The 21,864-nt window shown below is 40.8% G+C and overlaps 1 protein-coding gene across 1 annotated transcript; it reads right to left on the bottom strand.

Moving 5' to 3' along the window:
- Positions 1 to 576: 576 nt before the first annotated feature.
- On the bottom strand, positions 577 to 21,159 carry LOC114626771 (zinc finger protein 431-like). Its single transcript, XM_028774291.1, has 4 exons — positions 21,048 to 21,159; positions 4,690 to 4,816; positions 4,439 to 4,499; positions 577 to 2,599 (listed from the first exon to the last, which is right to left on the bottom strand). Exons 1-4 carry the CDS (start codon positions 21,048 to 21,050, stop codon positions 850 to 852), a joined length of 1,941 nt encoding a protein of 646 aa, XP_028630124.1. The 5' UTR covers positions 21,051 to 21,159; the 3' UTR covers positions 577 to 849.
- Positions 21,160 to 21,864: the final 705 nt, after the last annotated feature.

Below are 21,864 nucleotides of genomic sequence, written 5' to 3'. Positions count from 1 at the left end.
ACCCTGGTTTTTCTAATCTTAACCCTGAAACCCTAACCCTAAACCCCAACCAAACCCTAACCCTCAACCCTAACCTATACCCAACTCCTATCCCTAACTGCCAACCCAATCCTAACCCTTAATCCTCAATCCTAAACCCAACCCCTTAATCCTTCTGTAACCCTCCAACCAAACCCTAACTCCGTGAACCCAGAACCCTAACCTTAACCCAAAACCCGAACCCTAACCCCTTCCCTTCTATTTCAAATATCTCATTTACAATAATCTGTTGATATTTACTTTGATCAGGTGTTTCAATTTTAAGGATCTTTGCAGATTTCAAAACACAAGGACTTACCACACTGTGCACATTCATAAGGCTTTTCTTCAGTATGTGTTATTCTCTGTATTCGGAGATAACTGTGAAAGGCAAAGGCTTTACATTGCTTCCATTCACAGGGTTTCAATGAATGCAAGTATGAATACTTTTGTTATAATGGGAACTATAGAAATGTGCAAAGCCTTTACTATATTCAATATATTCACAGGATTTCTCCCATGTTTTATGTTGTGAAAAGATACCATGACCAAGGCAACTCTCATAAAACCAACTTTTAATTGGGGATAGTGTACAGATTCAGAGGTTCAGTCTATTATCAACGCAGAAAAATGGCAGTGCCCAAGCAGACAGGGTGCTGGAGGAACAGAGAATTCTACATCTTAATCAGGAGGCAGCCAGGAAACTCTTCAGTCCTGGGTGGAGCTTAAGCATAGGATCTCAAAGCTCACTCCCACAGTGGCATACTTCCTCAAAGCCCACACCTAATAGTGCCACTTGCCTTGGGCCAAGCACACTCAAACCACTACACTTTACAAGATCACATTGACTTGTAAAGGCTTTACTACTTCGGTTACATTCATAGGGTTACTTTTATGTACTTGGAGGTAACCTGATTGTGAATAGGCTTTACCACATGGACTACATTTGTAAGGTTTCTCTCCAGTATGAATTCTTTCAGTATGTTTTTGAAGTTGACCATGAGAGGCAAAGGATTTACTACATTGCTTACATTCATAAGGTTTCACTCCAGTATGCGTTGCTTTGTGTATTCGGAGATTGGCATTACATAAAAAGGATTTATCACATTCATTACATTTGTAAGGTTTCTCTCCAGTATGAATTCTTATGTGTCTTCGAAGATAGCTATGACATGAAAAGGCCTTATCACATTGATCACATTTGTAAGGTTTCTCTCCAGTATGAATTCTTTTATGTACTTGAAGATGACTACCGCTTATAAAGGCTTTACCACATTGATCACATTCATATGGTTTCTCTCCAGTGTGTATTCTTTTATGTACTTGGAGATAACCATGATGTGCAAAGGCTTTACCACACTGATCACATTTGTAAGGCTTCTCTCCAGTATGTGTTATTTTATGCATTTTGAGATGACTATTTCGTGCAAAGGCTTTACCACATTGATTGCATTTGTAGGGTTTCTTTCCAGTATGTATTATTTTATGCGTTTGAAGATTACGATGACGTGCAAAGGCTTTACCACACTGATTACATTCATAATGTTTTGCTCCAGTGTGTGTTTTTTTATGTATTTGGAGACTACTGTGATGTACAAAGGCTTCCCCATACTGAATACCTTCATAGGGTTTCTCTACAGCATGAAATCTTTCATGTCTTTGAAGTTGACCACGAGAGGCAAAGGATTTACTACATTGCTTACATTCATAAGGTTTCACTCCAGTATGTGTTGCTTTGTGTATTCGGAGACTGGCGTTACATACAAAGGCTTTATCACATTCATTACATTTGTAAGGTTTCTCTCCAGTATGAATTCTTTCATGTTTTTGAAGTTGACCATGAGAGGCAAAGGATTTATTACATTGCTTACATTCATAAGGTTTCACTCCAGTATGCATTGCTTTATGCCTTTGGAGACTCGTGTTACATGAAAAGGCTTTACCACACTCATTACATTTGTAAGGTTTCTCTCCAGTATGAATTCTTATGTGTTTTTTAAGATCATTCTGACCTACAAAGGCTTTACCACATTGATCACATTTGTAAGGTTTCTCTCCAGTATGTATTCTTTTATGTACTTGGAGATGACAATGATGTGCAAAGGCTTTACCACACTGATCACATTCATAGGGTTTCTCTCCAGTATGTGTTCTTTTATGTACTTGGAGATAACCATGATATGCAAAGGCTTTACCACATTGATCACATTCATAGGGTTTCTCTCCAGTATGTATTATTATATGCATTTGGAGATGGCTCTTTCGTGCAAAGGCTTTACCACATTGATTGCATTTGTAGGGTTTCTTTCCAGTATGTATTATTTTATGCGTTTGAAGATTACGATGACGTGCAAAGGCTTTACCACATTGATTACATTCATAAGGTTTGGCTCCAGTGTGTGTTTTTTTATGTATTTGGAGACTATTATGATGTACAAAGGCTTCTCCATACTGAATGCCATCATAGGGTTTCTCTGCAGCATGAAATCTTTCATGTCTTTGAAGATAACTGTGACACGCAAAGGCTTTACCACACTGAGTATATTCAGAGGGTTTCTCTCCAGTATGACTTCTTTCATGCCTGCAAAGATAATTGTCATATGTAAAAGCTTTACCACATTCATTAAACTGAAGACTTTGTTTACATTCACGGTTTCCCCTTTATTATGGGTTGTTTTGCATCTTTGAGGATACTTGTAATGGTAAGAGTGTTATTACTTGGCTCATATTTGTAGCATCCTTTTTCTCTATGAGATTTTTCACATATTTAAAGAGAAATGGAAGAGCTCAAAGCTTTACCACACTGAATACATTCAAAAATTGTCCTATATTGTGAAATACACTACATTTGCATACTACATTTGCAAAGTTAACCAGGACAAACAGAAAAGAATTTCCACATTCCAGCTGGGCGGTGGTGGCGCACGCCTTTAATCCCAGCACTTGGGAGGCAGAGGCAGACAGATTTCTGAGTTCAAGGCCAGCCTGGTCTACAGAGTGAGTTCTAGGAGAGCCAGGGCTCCACAGAAAAACCCTGTCTCGAAAAACAAAACAAAAACAACAAAAAAAAAGAATTTCCACATTCCTAGTGCTCATAGAGATTTTCTGCAGTGTGAGTTTACAGACGTATTCCCAATGAAGTTGGAAAACTAACTAATTAAAAACTTGTATCACACTGATAAAGTCTACTCAAATGGGGACTACTACATATATAATTGTTCTGGGAGGGAGAGGGGTGCATTGCTTCTTTCAGTATCTCTATGCTCACATGGCTTGTATTGTGATGCATGATATACCTATTAAAAGAATAACAAGTGAAAGATTTCCACATTGCATTCACAGTTTGAATTTTTGTTCATCATAGACATGTGGTATAGGGATTAAGGTATAGGGGGATATTTTCCCACTACATTTACATAAAGCTCAGCGATTGGGCTGTATGAGAGGTAGGAGTGAGGAGAGGAAGAGGAGAAGAGGAGAGCAGAGATGTAGGATCCATGGAGAACCACAGGTCCAGGATGGTCCTGGTTAACAATTTATATCTTAAGGTTAGATATTGGGAAACACCTCTAATTGTGTGGGCATCTTGTTAATTGAGCATTACCAAATATATAAAGCTATTAGGTAATTTTTAAGCATTAGAGTCTCATTTCTACTGGGTACTGCATGGATGGTGGGATGGTCTGGGCTCAGCCAAGCATTGTGGAGACAGCATGGTAGATTGGCAGAGCCATCTCCCACGCTGGCGTCTTGTGGATGCAAGGGCCAGTGCTTTGGCAGGCATGATCCACAGTCAGAGTTGAGCAGCAGAGGCTGCTTGTGGCCTCAGGCCTTGCCTAGTTGGGAACATGGCGGCCCCATAAAAACAAGCCAGATTGGGTGCTACCATTTTAAATATTATCATTAATATTAAGGTTTCTCCCAAACAACATTCTTGACTCTCATAAACTGCCCTCTCAATAAACTTAGCAATGTTACTATATGAATAATCAGCTTTACTATGGAATAATTGCTTATTAGAAATGTGTACTCATCACCTATTGTATCTCTATCTGTCTATCTATCTATCTATCTATCTATCTATCTATCTATCTACCTATCTTTTGCAAAATGTGAATGGTACACATATATTAGTGAGACTAAATAGATTGGCAGTTCTACAGAGTAGCTGTAGTGTGGCTATGATTCAAATGGTAAAGTCTGTTAAGGTACTGTTTCCTAGAGGAATGCCTTGCAAACATAAGCAAACACCTGACATTAAGGTACAGGAATTTGCAAGAATTTAATAATTATCAATATACTTAAAGAAGTGCTTCTTTTTTTTTTTTTTTTTTTTTACTGTTGCTTTTCTTTAAAACTTCCAGGACATATTAACATTTCTTCAGAGGTATATTCATGCCAACTTGCATATGAAAATTACCTTCCATGTCTTCGGGAACTTTGACAATGTTCTTCAATATTATGGGCTTCCCAATTGTAGCCTAAAATATAGTACCAGAAAATGTATGATATATTATTGGAAATTAGGCAAAATCAAAATTACTATATTTAGTGAACCTTAGAACTATGGCCGATTTATTCTTCCTGATTCTCAATTGAAATTACAGAAGATCATCAATAACAAACATTTGTCTCCTTATTTTAAAAAGGGGGAAAAAAATGCAGTCTTACCTATAGCAGTGAGGTTCTTGTAGGTCTCCAGCATCACATCTTTGTAGAGACTCTTCTGTGAAGGATCCAGCAAAACCCATTCTTCTTGAGTGAAGTTCACATGCACATCATCATAGGTCACTGTATCCTAAAATATCCCAAACATGTGTATAACAGAAACCACGATTCCAACATCACTGTAAATGCATGTTTCATTGACAATATATTCTTTTGTTTTGTTTTTGTTTTTCGAGACAGGGTTTCTCTGTATAGCCTTGGCTGTCCTGGAACTCACTCTGTAGACCAGGCTGGCCTCGAACTCAGAAATCCTCCTGCCTCTGCCTCCCAAGTGCTGGGATTAAAGACGTGTGCCACCACTGCCTGCCGACAATATGTTCTTATAATTCTGGTGCTTCCTCCCCCCTTATTTTTTGACCCAAAAGTTCTAATGTAATTATCAAGTCATCTTAGAAGGAAACTGGATAATAAGGTTCACCTCTATCATTTCTTTGCTCTTTGAGTAGGATATAGCCTTGCAAGAGAAATGCTAATTAACATACACGGGGGGGGGGGGGGGGGCAGGCAAATGGTACTGAGCACACATCAGAGAAATTGTATGAACAATTACTAACTACAAAATGACGGTCAAGCTGAGTGTATTGGCTCATGCCTTTAATCCCAGCATTCAGAAGGCAGAGGCAGGTATATCTCATTGAGTTGGATGCAAACTATCTCCCTTGTAAAAATCAATCAAGCAAACAAGATTGAAAGAACTCAAAGTTTTTGACTGAAGTTCTTACAAGGAGTTACACATTTGTTCCAGTTCTGTATTCATCTTTCAGAATCTTGAAGTGCCCCAGTTTAAACTGTAACAGTAACGAGATCTTTCAAAAAGGGGATGCATCTTTAAAGCATTACAAATGGGGCTGGAGAGATGGCTCAGCAGTTAAGAGCACTGACTGCTCTTCTTGCGGTCCCTAACCCTGAGTTCAATTCCCAGCAACCACATGGTGGCTCACAACCATCTGTAATGGGATCCAATGCCCTCTTCTGGTGTGTCTGAAGACAGAGACAGTGTATTCATATACATAAAATAATTTTTAAAATAAGCATTACAAATGGGCAGATAAAAATATTGGCAATGTAAATGTTGAACCTAAATACGCAAAATAGGACAGGAGAGATGGCTCAGCAGTGATGAGTCTTGCTGGTCTTGCAAATAATTGGGCTAATTGCCAGTACTTACAAGGGGGCTTCACAACTATCCATTACTCCAAATTCAGGAATTCTGAAGCCATTTTCTGACTACTATGGAGACCAGGCATACAGGCAAAATACTCATATTCATTAAAAAAATCAAAACAAACACAAACACAACAGGTAGGAAGAATGCCATGCAGCTGCAATCCAATGACTCTGAACACTCAGGCAGTATTAATGTCATGAATATATGTCATCCCAAAAACCAGAATATTTTCTCTGCCAAATTTCAAAATTCACAACGTGGATGAAGATCAACACAACAGCATATGCTTGACATGTACTGAAACCTACATTCCAGCCCATCAACCAATAATGTAAAAACAAACAAACAAATATATAAAGAAAAAGCCAGGCATATTGGCCCACATTTAATCCCAGCACTCTGGAGCCAGAGTCAGGTGGACCTTTAAGTTTGAGGCCTGCATGTTCTACACGCCTACTTTCAGGATAGCCAGGGCTAGAAAGAACTTTGTCTTAAAAAAATAAAATAAAATAAAACTATAGAAACACCAGGCTCACAAAAATAGCTTAGCACTGAGTAACAATAGCTTCAACTGCATCTTATATGATTTAGGGATGGAGTCTATAATGATGAAGGGGAGACATGAGAAGGAAGCTGACTGATCAGGTTCAACAACAACACAGTACACACACACACACAAACAGGCAACAGGTTGCATCTATAGACCCTCAAGTCTCATCTCAAATAAGGGAATCTAGAAAAGTTCCTCCTACAAAAGCTTCTACTAAGCCGGGCAGTGGTGGCGAACGCTAACCCTAACCCAGCACTTGGGAGGTAGAGGCAGGCAGATTTCTGAGTTCAAGGCCAGCCTGGTCTACAGACAGTAGTTCCAGGAAAGCCAGAGATACACAGAAAAACCCTGTCTTGAAAAACAAACAAACAAAAAAACTTCTACTGAGAGGACTGAGTTGGCCAGAGCCAGACTGACTCCATGACGGGCTATAAACTGACAGTTTGGGAGACTGGGCCTAAGTTTGTTTCCCAGAACTGGAAAAGTACAAAACAAGTCAATTCCAGGATAAACCATCCCTCACAGGGAGGCAATCGGGAGCTGCCCCTGCCACCAGGCCTGAGCCAAGAATAGTTAATCAGCAATAGTTTCAGAAAGTCTCCAAAATTCCTGAGAACCTTGACCAATTCCAAAGACACCCATTCCCCTGGAAATTGAGCCAACCTGTCAGGATAAAGTTTACCTACTCCTCCATCAAGCTCCTCCATAAGCTTTAAATTGAGCTTGGAAAGTTCACATGTCTGTCTCCATCCCAGTGAATGGTAGTCTCCTGCATGCTAGAATTCTGCAGCATAAAACACTTTCCTTTTGCATACTATTTGAGTCTGGGGTCTTCTTTCAGTGATTCTTGGACCCTAACTGTTAGTATTCTGTCTAAACTCCACCTCCACAGTTACCTGACAACAGCCAGGTAGGCCTGGCCCACTATAAAAGGGGCTGCTCCTTTCCTCCTCTCTCTCTTACTCTCTTGCCTCTAGCTTCTCTCTGTCCCCTCGCCCCTCCTCCCTTCCCTTCCTCCTCTCTCCACGTGGTCATGGCCGGCCTCTCCCTCTCCCTCTCCCTGCCCCCCCTCTCATTTTTTTGAGACAGGGTTTCTCTGTGTAGCTCTGGCTGTCTTGGAACTCAATCTGTAGAACAGGCTGGCCTCCAACTAAGAAATCCGGATGGAGGAGTGCTAGGATTAAAGGTGTGTGCCACCACTGACCGGCTGAGACATTCTCTTTAATGGTGATAATCTCTTTGAAAATTCCTGCTTTTGTTTCAGCATTTGGCTGCCATCTGAAACTAGAGTGCTGTTTTTCTCTATAAACCACAGACTTTGATTAATTTCTGCCCCACTTGTTGAGATTTTTTACTATAGTCCTGAATGAGTTACTAGTAATAACCATCCAACAGATTCAATATTCCATCTAAGAATTCAGCCAATTATTTTTTAATTCTGTCTTATTCAATTTCTCAGGGCATGGGCAGAATAAGAAAGATTTGGGGTAAAAATACCACATAAATGACCTCTAGATAAATTTTTCATGGAGTCTATTTTCGACTGAAATCCTATAACTTCAACTTCTGTCTGCTTTATTGGCAATACGTTGATCTTCCAGGTGCTACAAAAACAGCTGATTAAGCACTAAGTACAGATTTCTGCACTGTTTGCCATCTCAAGTCCTGATACTTCCCACATTCCTCCAAAGGAGAACATTTTCAGGTTCTGTCCAGCAACAAAATTACTTTTTGCATTTTTGTTTTTGTTGGATTCACTTTAAGTTGGAAATCACTTAAGTTGTTTTGTTTGTTTTTGTTCACTGCTGTTGTGATTGACTCCTCTAACCTGGTTCTAACAGTTTCACTTGTTTGGTCCTGTCAGATCATAGTCCATCATTTTGGGAGCTTAGTATAGAAACTCAAGCTTCAATAAAATGAAGGCAAAAATCATGGACAAACATTGTTTCCTGGCTTGCCCTCTTGCTTGGTCACTGTCTCATGCTCAGCTAGCTCTCTTATTATCCAGCCCAGGCCCACTTGCTGAGGGATCCTGCCACCCTCATCGGAAGAGCCTTCCCATATCACTCCACACAATCTCTGACACAAACAGCATCCAGCTGTTTTGATGAGGCATGCCCTCAAGTGAGGCTCCCTCAGATGACTGACTGTAGGCTCTGAAATGTTGATGATTGAAGCTAATTAGGACACAAAAGTCAATAACATCAGGAAGTTTAAAAACCTCAAATCAAATTTGTTAAGAATATCAATCACTTAAGTAGCAAAAACACAAAAATTGATGAATGCAACAACTGGAAAACAGATTTGACCAGAGATGAGAAAAGGCAGGATCAAGGAGAGGAAAAACTGTTTCCCAAACTATCAAAAACTCAAGAAACTCATAACATAGTAAATTTTCAGAAGACAAAAATAGGTGAAGGTCTATCATTTTCCAGAGAAACAAAAATATAATTAGATTATAATGAATAAAAATCATATAACAGAGATAGCACCACAAATAAAAGGATACAGAAAGACCTATAAGTCTCTTAAACATAAACTACAAGGCTATAATCAATTGGCCAAGGACAAGAAAATGGGCTGCTTGGCAGAAATCTGACATTGACCAAGGACAAGGAAATGGGCTTCAGGCAAGAATCTGACTTTAGAATGAAGAAGTAATTTCAGGCAGGAATCTAAATCTTAGGCTAGAACAAAGAAGTAGGCTTCAGGCATGAAAAAGACTTTGGACTAGGACAAGGAAGTAGGCTCAGATATTTTTGGTCATCCTGATAAGCCCTTAGAAACAGTGATCAAGGGACTTTGTTTAGTGCCTTGTTTGTTCTTTGACTATTTGTGTTTATTGTATTGCTTGTTCCTTGACTATTTGCATCAATTGTATTGCAAGTTCCTCAACCTAGAACTGACCTCAACACATGCATGTAACTAAAATGGTATAAAAGCAGGTGGGGGTGGGGAAGACTATAATCAAAAATCAAAGAAATTACAGGCCAACACTCATCCTGTGCACTGTTTCTCCTCTTTGTCAATAATAGAAAGTGGATTAGAAGTGGCAAAAACCCAGTGAATTGGACAGAGGTAGCCTAAGGAATGGAAAAAGATTGTTTTTAAAACCAAATCCGCCGGGCAGTGGTCTTTAATCCCAGCACTTGGGAGGCAGAGGCAGGCGGATTTTTGAGTTTGAGGCCAGCCTGGTCTATAGAGTTAGTTCCAGGACAGCCAGGGCTACAAAGAGAAACCCTGTCTCAAAAAAAAACCAAAAAAACAAAAAAACAAAACAAAACAAAAAAAAACAAAAAAAAAGCACAAAAACAAATCCACATCCTATAGAGTCCTTATATACAAAATATATAAAAGCCTCAAGAAACTATACTTTCCTAAGCAAAAAATTCAATTAAAAAATGGAGTATAGATCTAAACAGAGAATTCTCAACTGAGGAATCTCAAACAGCCCAAGAAAGACTTGAAGAAATGGTCACCATCTTAGCCATCAGGGAAATGCAAATCAAAACTACTTTGAGAATCTATCTTATACATGTCAGAATGGCTAAGGTCAATACTACAAGTGACAGCTCATGCTGGCAAGGACATGGAGAAAGAGGACAACTCTCTACTGCTTATAGGGTGCAAACTAATACTGCCACTATGGAAATCAGTATTTCCTCAGAATCTTAGTTCCTCAGAACACTGAGAATTCATCTCTACCAAAACTCAGCTATATCACTCTTGGGCATCTATCCAAAAGGTGCTCCATCCTACCACAAGGACACTTGCTCAACTGTGTTCAGAGCATCTTTATTCATACTAGCCAGAAACTGGAAACAACATAGAGGTACCTAAACTGAAGAGTGGATAAACATAAAATGTGGTATATTTACAAAACGGAGTATCTATCACTCAGCTGTTTAAAAAAAAATGACAACATGAATTTACAGGCAAGTGAATTAAACTAAAGAACAAACAAACAAACAAAAAACATCCTAAGTAAGGTAACCCAGACCCAGAATGACAGATATGGTATGTGTAAGGGGCAGGCCCTTAAACTCCATTTTGAAATAGGAAACTTGTAGAGACTAGTCTGTTACTTATAAAGACAAGTCTGGAAGTAAAAGTTGTGCTGTGATAACCAGCTGTGATGAGGTCAGAGCCTGGCAGGTTATCTGCCCTACACGTCAGGAGTAACGCCAAATCCAACAGTTACTCACACTTGTAGCCATGACTGGCCAATATGATCCTCCGGACAATGCCTCCTCAGCACCCCGGTCATCAAAGAGTTAACTGAGACCAATGCCTTGACCAATGGTCAAGGTCAAATTATCAATTCAACTATCTGGAAGCTGCAGTCTGACCCCACCTTCCTGGACTCAGGACCTGTAACCCAAAATCAACATAAGGACTCAGGCTGTATGAATGATATGTTTATTGCTATGCTTATTTCTTTGGTAATTAGCAATTTATTTGTGTTCATTGTGCATATTGTTAGAGGCAATGCATAGGAAATACGGCAATATCTTGTTGGAGCAATAGCCTTAACATTGGTTATAATATACTGCTTGCTGTGCATTATTAATTAAAGAATAACTGAATTCCAAAACCTCTGTCTCTTGGCGTACTCTCTCTTCCCTCTAGAGCTGATGATCTCAGTCAAATCCAGTAAACAATCCCTGAGTGGAGCAGGACCCTAACCCTAATCCTGATTAGAATCCTGCGGGGGATTCTAATCCCTTATAAGAGTCCCTGCTCGCGACAGTATACATTCACTTATAAGTGGATATTACCTATTAGGTAAATAATAATCAAGGTATACCCCACAAACTCGGGAGAGGCTAGGAAAAGAAGAGGGCTATAGGGGGGAAGCAAAGATCTTCTAAAGGGGAAATAGAATACTTTCTGTGAGTAGACTTGGGTTTGATGGGAACAGGAGTGTGGGGATCAGTTGGAGGGGAGAGGATGGAGGGACAAAGTACAGTGCAGGGAGAAACAGCTGGAATTGGGGGTTAGTGTAGAAACCCAGTACAAAGGCAACTTCCTGGAATCTATAAAGGTGACCCTAATGAGGACTCCTCATATTAGGAGTCTGAACTGACTATCCTTTGTAGCTAGGCAGGGCTTCAATGTTGAGAATGGGTTACATTTGGTTGAGTTGTCAACCAATGAGGTCCCCTGGAGATCCTTAAACAATCCATGCTGATGCTAGGACAAAACTTTGCTCTCAGAAAACTGACAGGAAGGCACCATCAAAGAGGACAAATTCCACACAGTTAACTGAATGTAGAGGTCAAGCGAGTGCAGGCTTGGGGCCTTCACCCCTATGTTCTAGTCTCTTTGAGGAGGGAAGGTACTCTACAGACTACAGAAAGAGAAAACTGGATACCAACCCCCATCTACAATACCCCCAACCTACAACTGGTCCATCCTGCAAGATGTGCTGGGGCATGATGGTAACAAACTTGTTTGAGTGGCCAACCAATGTTTGGTTTAACTTGAGGTCTAGGACATTGGAGAGAACCTATGCCTAACACTGCCTGGATTTCTAGGAACCTTACAGAGACTTAAATGGCAAGCATGGGGCCACCATGGGTCTGTTCCAGGTCCTCTGCTGATATGTTATGGCTGTTAGCTTGGTGTTTTTGTGGGACTGTTGATCCTGAGATTCTTTTCCAGCCTCAATATTCTTTTGTCCTGTTTGGCTGTCCTCTGACCCTTTCTGCAGAGGGAACAGAGGAGGGTGGATCTTGGGGAGAAGAGGGGGGTAGCTGGGAGGAGAAGAAAGGGAAACTGTTCAGGATATATTATATGAGAGAAGAATCTATTTTCAATTAAAACATTAATTCAATATTGGTTAAATGAAAATGCAAAGAAGGGAAGTAATAATGAACACAGAAGCCGGGCAGTGGTGGCGCACATCTTTAATTCCAGCACTTGGGAGGCAGAGGCAGGCAGATTTCTGAGTTCGAGGCCAGCCTGGTCTTCAGAGTGAGTCCCAGGACAGCCAGGGCTACACAGAGAAGCCCTGTCTCGAAAACCAAAAATAACAATAATAAACACAGAAAAGTGAAACATCGAAGAAGGACAGCATGATTGTGACAGATACAGTTCTTATTCTGTTTGTGTAGAGGGTGACCATCACACAGGGGTGTAAAAGTATCCTATTTGCCTGATTTAACTGTCAGCTTACTTCCATCTGCTAACCTAGCTTCTATTTCTAGAAGCTTCTAGCCTCCATACAATCTTATCTAGGTCTAGAATGTTTTTTGGCATCTGAGACTTAACTGTTGAATAAATTCAACCTTTCTTTTTCTTTCTGAACTCTGGCTGGTTGGTCAACTCAGCTCTTCTGGCTCAAACTCCTCTTCATGCTAACTGATTCAAACTGGTTTCTTTCACTTCTGACTATACTGCTGTGCTTGGCCTCAAATGAACTCTAGCAATCTGTTCTTCTCATTCTGGCTCCTTCTATCTTCAGCTGTGTCTAGCTTGTTCTCCCTTAAACTTGTCTCTGTAAAACTCTCTTGGTAAAACTGCCTCCTCCTCTCACCCTCTGTGCTGCTTCCTCTTATGTTGCTTCTCTTTCCTCTGTCTTCTTTCTGAGTTCGAGAGTTTGAGGCTAGCCTGGTATACAGAGTGAGTTCCAGGCAGCCAAGGCTACACAGAGAAACCCTGTCTCAAAAAAAAAAAAAAAAAAAATTATAATACACTAAAATGTTCAATGTTTAAACACATTCTCTCTTTTTTAAAAGAGTTTAGACATTTATTTTATATATTAAGTATATAGTTGCTCTCTTCAGACACACTAGAGGAGGGCATCAGTTTCCATTATGGTTGTGAGCTAACATGTGGTTGCTGGGAATTGAATTCAGGACCTCTAGAAGAACAGTCAGTGAGCCTAACTGCTGAGGCATCTCTCCAGCCCTATACACATTCTCCAAAGCAAAAGTTAAAGTGTCACCATCTAAAATAGATTATTTAATCCAGAGAAAACAAAGAGATGAGTCACTTATCTAAGACTATTACATGTTTGTCCACCTGTAGTTTATTCAGTATTTAAATTAAAACAAAACAGTCTGTTTCTTAACCTCATTTTTACTTTCTCATGCAGTATGACTCATTGGCAGAAAGCTCTCATACCACCTGAATAAAGCCACTTTCTGCATTTTTACAGTATACTATAATAGCACATTTGCTTTTCGTATCTATAACAACTCTTGCTACAGAAAGTCTGATATTTCATTTCTCTTCTCCACATAATGTTCTAAAAGAACATTAGAAAAACCCTTTGAAGGTGATTGCTTCAGATAGATTCTGTGCTTTCTGCTCTGCATTTTCTATTGCTACCTGCAATTTAGACAAGATGGCTGCAGCTCTCACATCCATCTATAATAAATAATCTATAACAAATAAGAGTGCACTAAGGATTAAAATTATATGGAAGAGGCCGGGCGGTGGTGGCGCACGCCTTTAATCCCAGCACTTGGGAGGCAGAGGCAGGTGGATTTCTGAGTTCAAGGCCAGCCTGGTCTACCGAGTGAGTTCCAGGACAGTCAGGGCTACACAGAGAAACCCTGCCTCGAAAAACAAAAACAAACAAAAAAAAAATTATATGGGAGAAAGAAGTGGGTTAACACTGCTTAAGCTGTAATTACATGTCATTTTATGACCAATACAGCACTGGCAGTGAGAGTCTTTACAAGTGCAAAATCCTTTAACCATTGCTATTGTCTTCATTCCTTTAGCAATGCCCTCCTTGTCCAGCTTGTCCTCAACAAATGAGCAGTAAGGTGATTCTCATATTTAGGCCACCATGAATACAATTGCAACGAACATGAAAATTTTGATGCTTCTTAATGCTAATTTCTAGTGCACGGAAAATATACTGAGAAAATGCTATGACTCATAGCAATTCTGTCATTTTTTTTTTTTTTCGAGACAGGGTTTCTCTGTGTAGCCCTGGCTGTACTGGAACTCACTCTGTAGACCAGGCTAGCCTCGAACTCTCAAACTCCGCCTGCCTCTGCCTCCCAAGTGCTGGGATTAAAGGCATGCGCCACCACCGCCCAGCAATTCTGTAATTTTTATGATAACTTGGTAGAATGGGGTTGCTTGGGGATAGGTATTATGTCCAAATGTATCAGAATACATATATTAAATATGTACAATTTTATATCAACTATACCACAACATGGTTTTAACTAATTTTAGCTGATATCTGTGGAAAATCCCAACTACTGCTATCAGAGTTTATTGCTAACACACAAACCCATGTCACATCCAGATTCATTGTTTAATTTTGAACTATGTTTTATTTTTACTCTTTTTGTTTTCTCAATTAAGTCATACTGAGATATCATTTCTGTGGCCCTAACAATATATTCTGTGTCAATAAAATCTATACTAAAGTCCTCTTTCTATTGCTTTGCACATTATTGTAGGGGACGGTTCTGATGCTCTGATCAGAAATCAACGTGTGAACCCTAAAGGTCCTGTTTCCAAATTGGCTCTTGATCAATTAATAAAGATGCTAGCAGCCAATGGCTGGGCAGAAGAGGCAGAACTTTCATGTTCCTGCAGCAAGCTAGCAGACACAGGAGAAGGAAATAAGATTCATCATGTTTCAGAGGAAGAGACAGAGCAGCCACCAGCCACGTGAGATCTTGGGTGGAGTGGCCACTGGCTGCTTCCCCGACTGGGCCTCGAGTAGCAAGCAGGTGGGAGATTAGAAACACAACTGAGCTGAGGGCAGATTTAGGATGCTGAGAAGAAGGTAATCAGGCAACTAAGTTGAGGGAAGAATTAGAGGTGTTGGACTGGGAGTGAAGATAAGGGAATGTTAGCTGCAGGAAGCTTACAAATGTCCAGCCACTGAGCTAAAATCATATAAAAAATAAACTAATGTGTGTGTGCCTTTCATCTGAGGATCCGAGGGAACCTGGACTGGTAGTACAGTCTGCCCAGAACTTAAAGCGGGGTAGTAGAAACTACACAGTACAAATTATTTCACATATGTTTCAGTTTCACACACTTACTATAGTTTGCTACATGAATAATTATGCAGAATATCTTTTGCCCATTTATACAACTGAAAAGAACACCATGAAAGTGCTATGATTTAAAAGAAAAAGAAAGAATGAAAGAAAAAGAAAAAAGGATGTTGGATATGTTCAATTTGCAGCAAATTCAAAACAATCTAAAGAAAACTCCTAACAGCATCTAGTAGGAAAGCTTATTCCATGTGAAAAAAAAAATCTCTCAGAATTATTAATAGGATTATGAAGAAATAGTACACATTTTGGAACAATATGAATTCCATCTGTACTTATCACGGAGCTACAATCAGAACGTTTACAACATTTGTGAAAAAATAAGGGGATGCAGAAAAAAACCAAGAACATAAGGCCCAAATTATATCAAGTTTTAATCAAAACCTAATGAAATTCAGCCAGGAAAAATGTGAACTTGACCAATATTACCTATGATTGTATGTGTATACAAATTAAATAAACAGACTTCACAACTCCCACAAAAAATGACTCAAAGTGACCCCAAAACTGTCTCTCCAGCCACTACTGATCTTACTTCCAGAGAGGCCCTATGCTCTAGAACTCTCTGAATGGATGTGATCAGATGTGTCCTCCCCCCAGCCTTGAGTAGGCCAGAAAGACCTTGTTTATCACAATAGACCAAAAAAAAAAAAAAAATAGGACCTACGTGGAGTTACCCACCTTGGCTGTATGCACAGCCTGCTACAGGAACTTAGAAGAATAGACTGCCCATTGAGCTTGCCTTGAAACACCTCTGTGACAAAAGATGGGTTCCCCCACCCATCTCCGGTTGTGACAAAGGATGGGTCCCCTCACCCATCTCCAGCTGAAACAACAAGGGGTTCAGTGGTGGGGCTTTCGCTATAAATTAAAAGCTGAACATTAAACTTCAAGCCTTGATCAGAATATTTTGTCTTGGCTTCATCTTTTCTCCTCCGTCCCTTTTTCATTTCCAGCCCCCCTTTCAGGTGAACCCAAGCCACAAGCAGCTATAATCAGAAAGGTGGGCTATGGCTCAGTAGTCCCCCCATGCCTCCTTGTGATCATCTTACACAAACCCAGCCCTACTGAGCCCACACACAAACAAAGGTTGAAGAATAATTTAATGTCTGCTTCCTGCTATGTGGATTATGGCAGGATGTAGAATCTGACCTACCCACCTGCATACCACCATGCACACTGAGAAACCTCTGCATCTCAGAAACTCCTTTTGTACCCTGGAACTGAATTTCCCTGAATCAGATGTCTCTGTTCAGGCCGATAAAGCGTAGCAGATGTTCAAGGTCTATTTAGCCTGCCTGCAGTGGCGATTGTTCAAGGTCTGCTTAGCCTGTACAGGCTGCAAAAGTCACAGCCTGTGTCTCAACCCTCTGAACTGATTTAACCTAGTCAACAAGGATTGTATATAACTATATAGGACAGTTCCCTAACTGATATTTAATATCCATTGGCTCAACACAACCTCCCCAAATTGTACAGCCACCAATCTGGTCCGTTTTTATTCATATATATGCTGCAAAATTACAAAATCACCACCCTGCCTGAATCAGGTCTGTCTTCATAATGGTGACTCCTGCAGCTGACTCTTAAACTTTTGTCTGTGATGTAGCTATTGCTCTCCCTGTTTCACCCTGCAATGTACACAGTAAACTGTTCCTCCTGTCCTGATCTGAAGGCAGAAGCCATGCTCCACAGCAAATCCTATTGCTGCAATGAACAGTTAATTATATGACTCAAATGAGTAATTTTAACACTCTGTTATGATATATCCCTTAACTTAAGGATTTAGGATGTTTAATCAAGAGGAAAGCAAGGTGATTGCCTTAGGAAGAGGTTGGGGAACAAGCTGATCTGAGTTAACATAGCTTATCTCAGAAATCTTTTTTTCTGAAAGGCTGAAGATTCAGCTGTTCTAAAATATGCCTTCCCAGGGAGAAATCACTTCACATACAATTAGAAGATTAATTTAAAACAATCTCTTTAATAATAGCTTGTATCCAATTCTGGTTTGTAGTGATATTTTTGAGAATTCTGGAATTTTGGTTTCTCTAAAAAACACAGAAATATTATAAGACTGTGCTTTTTTTGTTTTTTAAATCTCAGGTGTAGGAATGTGAGACTGGTTCTGACTGTCTGCAGCTACTAACCATGGTTTGCCTAGTACTCTAGCAGAAACATGGTTTTGCCAGCTACAGATTTCTGAGTTGGTGTGACATCTGGAATTCTGGAAATTTTTTGGAGGGTACATAAATTTGAGGACCCTGAGAGGCAGGGTGGAGGACAGATTTTGCATTCCACTTATTCTATCGCCCTTAAGTCTCTTAGGTTCAGGTTCCAGGTTATGTTTTCAACAATTTAAATTTTTTGGAGGGTTGTTGGTCTTTTAGGAAGGTTGGTTGTAGTTTATAAGTATCTATGGTCAGCCGGGCGGTGGTGGCGCCCGCCTTTAATCCCAGCACTTGGGAGGCAGAGGCAGGCGGATTTCTGAGTTCGAGGCCAGCCTGGTCTACAGAGTGAGTTCCAGGACAGCCAGGGCTATACAGAGAAACCCTGTCTCGAAAAACAAACAAAAACCAAAAAACAAAACAAACAAAAGAAATGTCGGGAGCCTGATGTTTGTCTGATTCTAAAAGCAGAGTAAAAGTTTGCCTCTGCTTCTCTGAAGCAGAGAGAGAAAGAGAGAGACAGAGACAGAGACAGAGACAGAGACAGAGAGAGAGAGAGAGAGAGAGAGAGAGAGACACAGACAGAGAGACAGAGACAGACAGACAGAGAGAGACAGAGACAGACAGGATATGAATATCTGCTAGGTAGCATCAAGGTAGGTCAGGGTAAGGTGGCTGATTTCCCAGTATGGAATGATAAAAGGAGGTACACTTGAGGCTCAAGGTGAGGCGCTGAAAATTCTATAGACCTTGGTGGAAGGAACAGAGAGGAGCCTCTGGATAAGAACAGATGCCCCGTGTATACTTCAGCAAATTGTTTGTTAGCTGTGGCTTTGCTTCCCACAGTATTGTGAGGTATAAAAAGGCTATCTAAAATAAAGTTGAGGCTGCTGCTTGGCCGTTGTGGCGGCACTATTAACCAGCAGTCCTTCCAAATCTAACTCTTGGCTTTGCTTCTTTCTGCCTTTACCATCTTTAATCCTCACTCCTTACTCCCTGCTCAGAGATTGTTTGACTCATGCTGGTGGGTCAAGTACAAGGAAAGAAATTAGATCTTTCTCCTCCACCCTTATTTTTCTCCTATCTAGTGTTAGAAAGAGCATTTGGAGGCAGCAGAGGGGGTGTTAGGAGCAGGGAGAAGAAATCACAAAGTAGCAAAGAACAGCTACACTGGTTAATGCTAAAAGAGGAGCCAGCCTTGGACAGATTTTGCATTCCACTTATTCTGTCACCCTTAAGTCTCTTAGGTTCAGGTTCCAGGTTATGTTTTGAACAATTTAAATATGGACTGTACACTGCAAGTCTAGCCACTTAAACAGATGAGAAATTTACACAGCAAACATATTACCAGGATAATTTCTTAAGAACACCAGTTCCCTAAAACTACAGGTCATTCTTCAGTGACAGGGTCTTAAGTGGAAGGTCCCAGATGATGAAAAACACAGGAGAACATAGAAAATATAAAAGCTGGTGTGGAGAGGTCTTGCACAACTATGTCTTATGCTAAGTAAGCTTCTTAAGAAGAATACCATCTTGTACACTACTTACATGGGGGAAATGGAAGGAAACAGGAGACTTCTATGAAGTCTGCAGAAACATATGAAGAAACAATGAAGTTAGCAGAAACATCATACAATGAGACACACTCAGGAGAAGTCTAATCAAACACTGCTGCACAAGGGGAACTCAGGGTATCTCAAGAACATTCCTGACCAAGCCTATAGTGGCCTTGGGACTGATAATCACAGTCTCATGCTTTGGGAAGAGTTGTGTTCTCAGAATCTGAAGCAACCCCTCCCAAAGACCCTGGCCCCAGATCATTGGCAGCTCTCCCAAGCATATTCTTGGTATTAGAGAAGGATCTCTGTTCATGTAGACCTGTTGAGCGCCAACTCCTAGCAGAAAGCGGCTATCATCTTTGCAGCCATCTTGGGCCATATATTTGCAGGTTACTTTTCCACCCTGACAAGAGACTTGTTTTTCTAGCATGATATTTTTACAAGTAGTCCACAACAGCTGAGCACACTCTGATAACATCTTGTTTTTCTCAGACATATCCTGGACTCGTGGTTAAGTGTCTCCAGCTGCACTCCCCTGCTTGTGCTTATGTACCCATAATTGCCTTCCATAAACGAGACTTAATCAGACAACTGTCTTGTCTCCATTCTTCACGACTCTTGACCCTCCATCCCCACTCTCTCCCTTGCATATCCCACTGACTGACCCATGGGCCAGGCCATGGACCTCAGGGAAAGAAAGCCTTGCATGATCAGGCCAGCATTCAACACAATAGTGTTTTGTTTTGTTTTTTTAAATTTTTCAAATGGCTGTCACCAGGTGTCATCTTGCCCATGTGGCAAAACTATGCTTTTCTCAAGAAAACTGAACCTTTATGGAGCACCTGGCCCTAATTAATGTTGAGTATGATCCTGTAATGCCCCATTGAGCAGCTTGTTAGAAGCCTGCTCTTCGATATGGGGATGAGCCTAGTGTCTGGTTGTAAATCAGGGTTGTTTCCTTTGTTGTGGCTTGGAGCCATATTTCTGGACAACCCTGGAGAACAAATGTGACCTCCCCAGCCTGTACAGGCCAAGCAGACCTTGAACATTTGCCAGGCAGGCTAAATAGACCTTGGCTAAGAAGACTTGAATATTTACCACGATAGCCAGGCTAAACAGACCTTGAACAATACGATGTTCTGAAAATTAAACTTTTAGCCTTGATCAGAACTTTGTCTTGGCTTCATCTTTTCTTGTCCTGTCCCCCTCATTTCCAGCCCTCCTTTCAGGAGAACCTGAAGCTGCTGGCTGGCTACAAACATGTATATCCTAGCATTCTAATCTCTAACAGGTGTGGTTAGCATACTACTTACTTATCTGTGGAGTATTTTAGAAGCAGTCCTCCCTGAAGTAAATTCTACTTGGTGTTCCTTACTATCTCCTAAGCATTGGGAAATCCTTTACATTATACTCTTCTACAGCACAGCTTGATATTGGATTGCTACACAACACATGAGATGCCTTTTACAACCTCCACAAAATTAACTTCAAACGGATCTTACACCTAAATATTAAATGTTAAGGGCAGAACTTGTAGACGATACTAGAGAAACTAGGGCTATCTATCCGAGTTTGGCATCTTGCCAAGGATATTTTCTACACACAAACCACTTTTCCAAATGCTCTGCGCAGATGCAGCCCCCATAGTAAAGTTATTCACAGCCTACGAGAGGATCCAGCGAATGGCACGGACCACAAGGGACCTCACAGGTGCCGCATCTTGTCGCCAGTTCCCACCCTGTCCCGGGAAAAAAAAACACATCAGCTCCCACTGCCCAGCCCCCTGCTCCTCCCGGTTGTTGGCAGTGATCCTTTGCTCACCATGTCGCAACTTCAGAGCTTGCCAGGGCACAGTTCAGAGCATCCAGCCGCAGGACAGAGAGAGCATATCACACCAAACCATTCAAGACTGCTCAGCTAAGAGGAACCGGCAGCATGGCTCCCGGAAGAACCCGCCTCCTCTTCTGACTGGCAGGTCCGCCTGAAGGCTTTGATTGGTCAGTGAGTCTTGAGTGACATGAGCACCTCCCTTAGGAGGAAATAGGCTCAGATAAGAGCATTTGCATTTGGGCTAATGCAAGGCTCAAGGTAAAGGTAATTGAGGAATGTGTGGCATTCCTTTTATCTTGATCATTCTGATAAGCCCCCACACCCAGTGACTCCAGGACTTTGTTGCCTTGCTTGATTATTTTATCTTTGATCTAGGAACTGACTATATTTTTTGGATGTACCTAGATTGATATAAAAACAGATTGGGAAAAAATAAAGGTGCTTCAGCCTCAGCACTAGCTGGAATCACATTATAAAATTGTCTAATGGTCTTTTTTCTTTTCAATCCTCACTTCCTCCCTGAGACCCTGTTGACTGACTGAGCCGGCTTGGTCACTACGAGAACCTGTGGTCAGCCAGGCGGTGGTGGCGCACGCCTTTAATCCCAGCACTTGGGAGGCAGAGGCAGGCGGATTTCTGAGTTCGAGGCCAGCCTGGTCTACAGAGTGAGTTCCAGGACAGCCAGGGCTACACAGAGAAACCCTGTCTCGAAAGAAAAAAAAAAATTAAAAAAAAAAAAAGAAGGGATTTTCCATTTCAAAAACTGTAATTAAGAAGAATCTCCTACAGTACCCAACCTTTGGATTTT

Source organism: Grammomys surdaster, unplaced genomic scaffold (assembly GCF_004785775.1).
Source record: "Grammomys surdaster isolate TR1022 unplaced genomic scaffold, NIH_TR_1.0 66, whole genome shotgun sequence".
In the NCBI taxonomy this organism is placed as follows: Eukaryota; Metazoa; Chordata; class Mammalia; order Rodentia; family Muridae; genus Grammomys; species Grammomys surdaster.
This window is presented reverse-complemented; position numbering and strand designations above follow the sequence as displayed.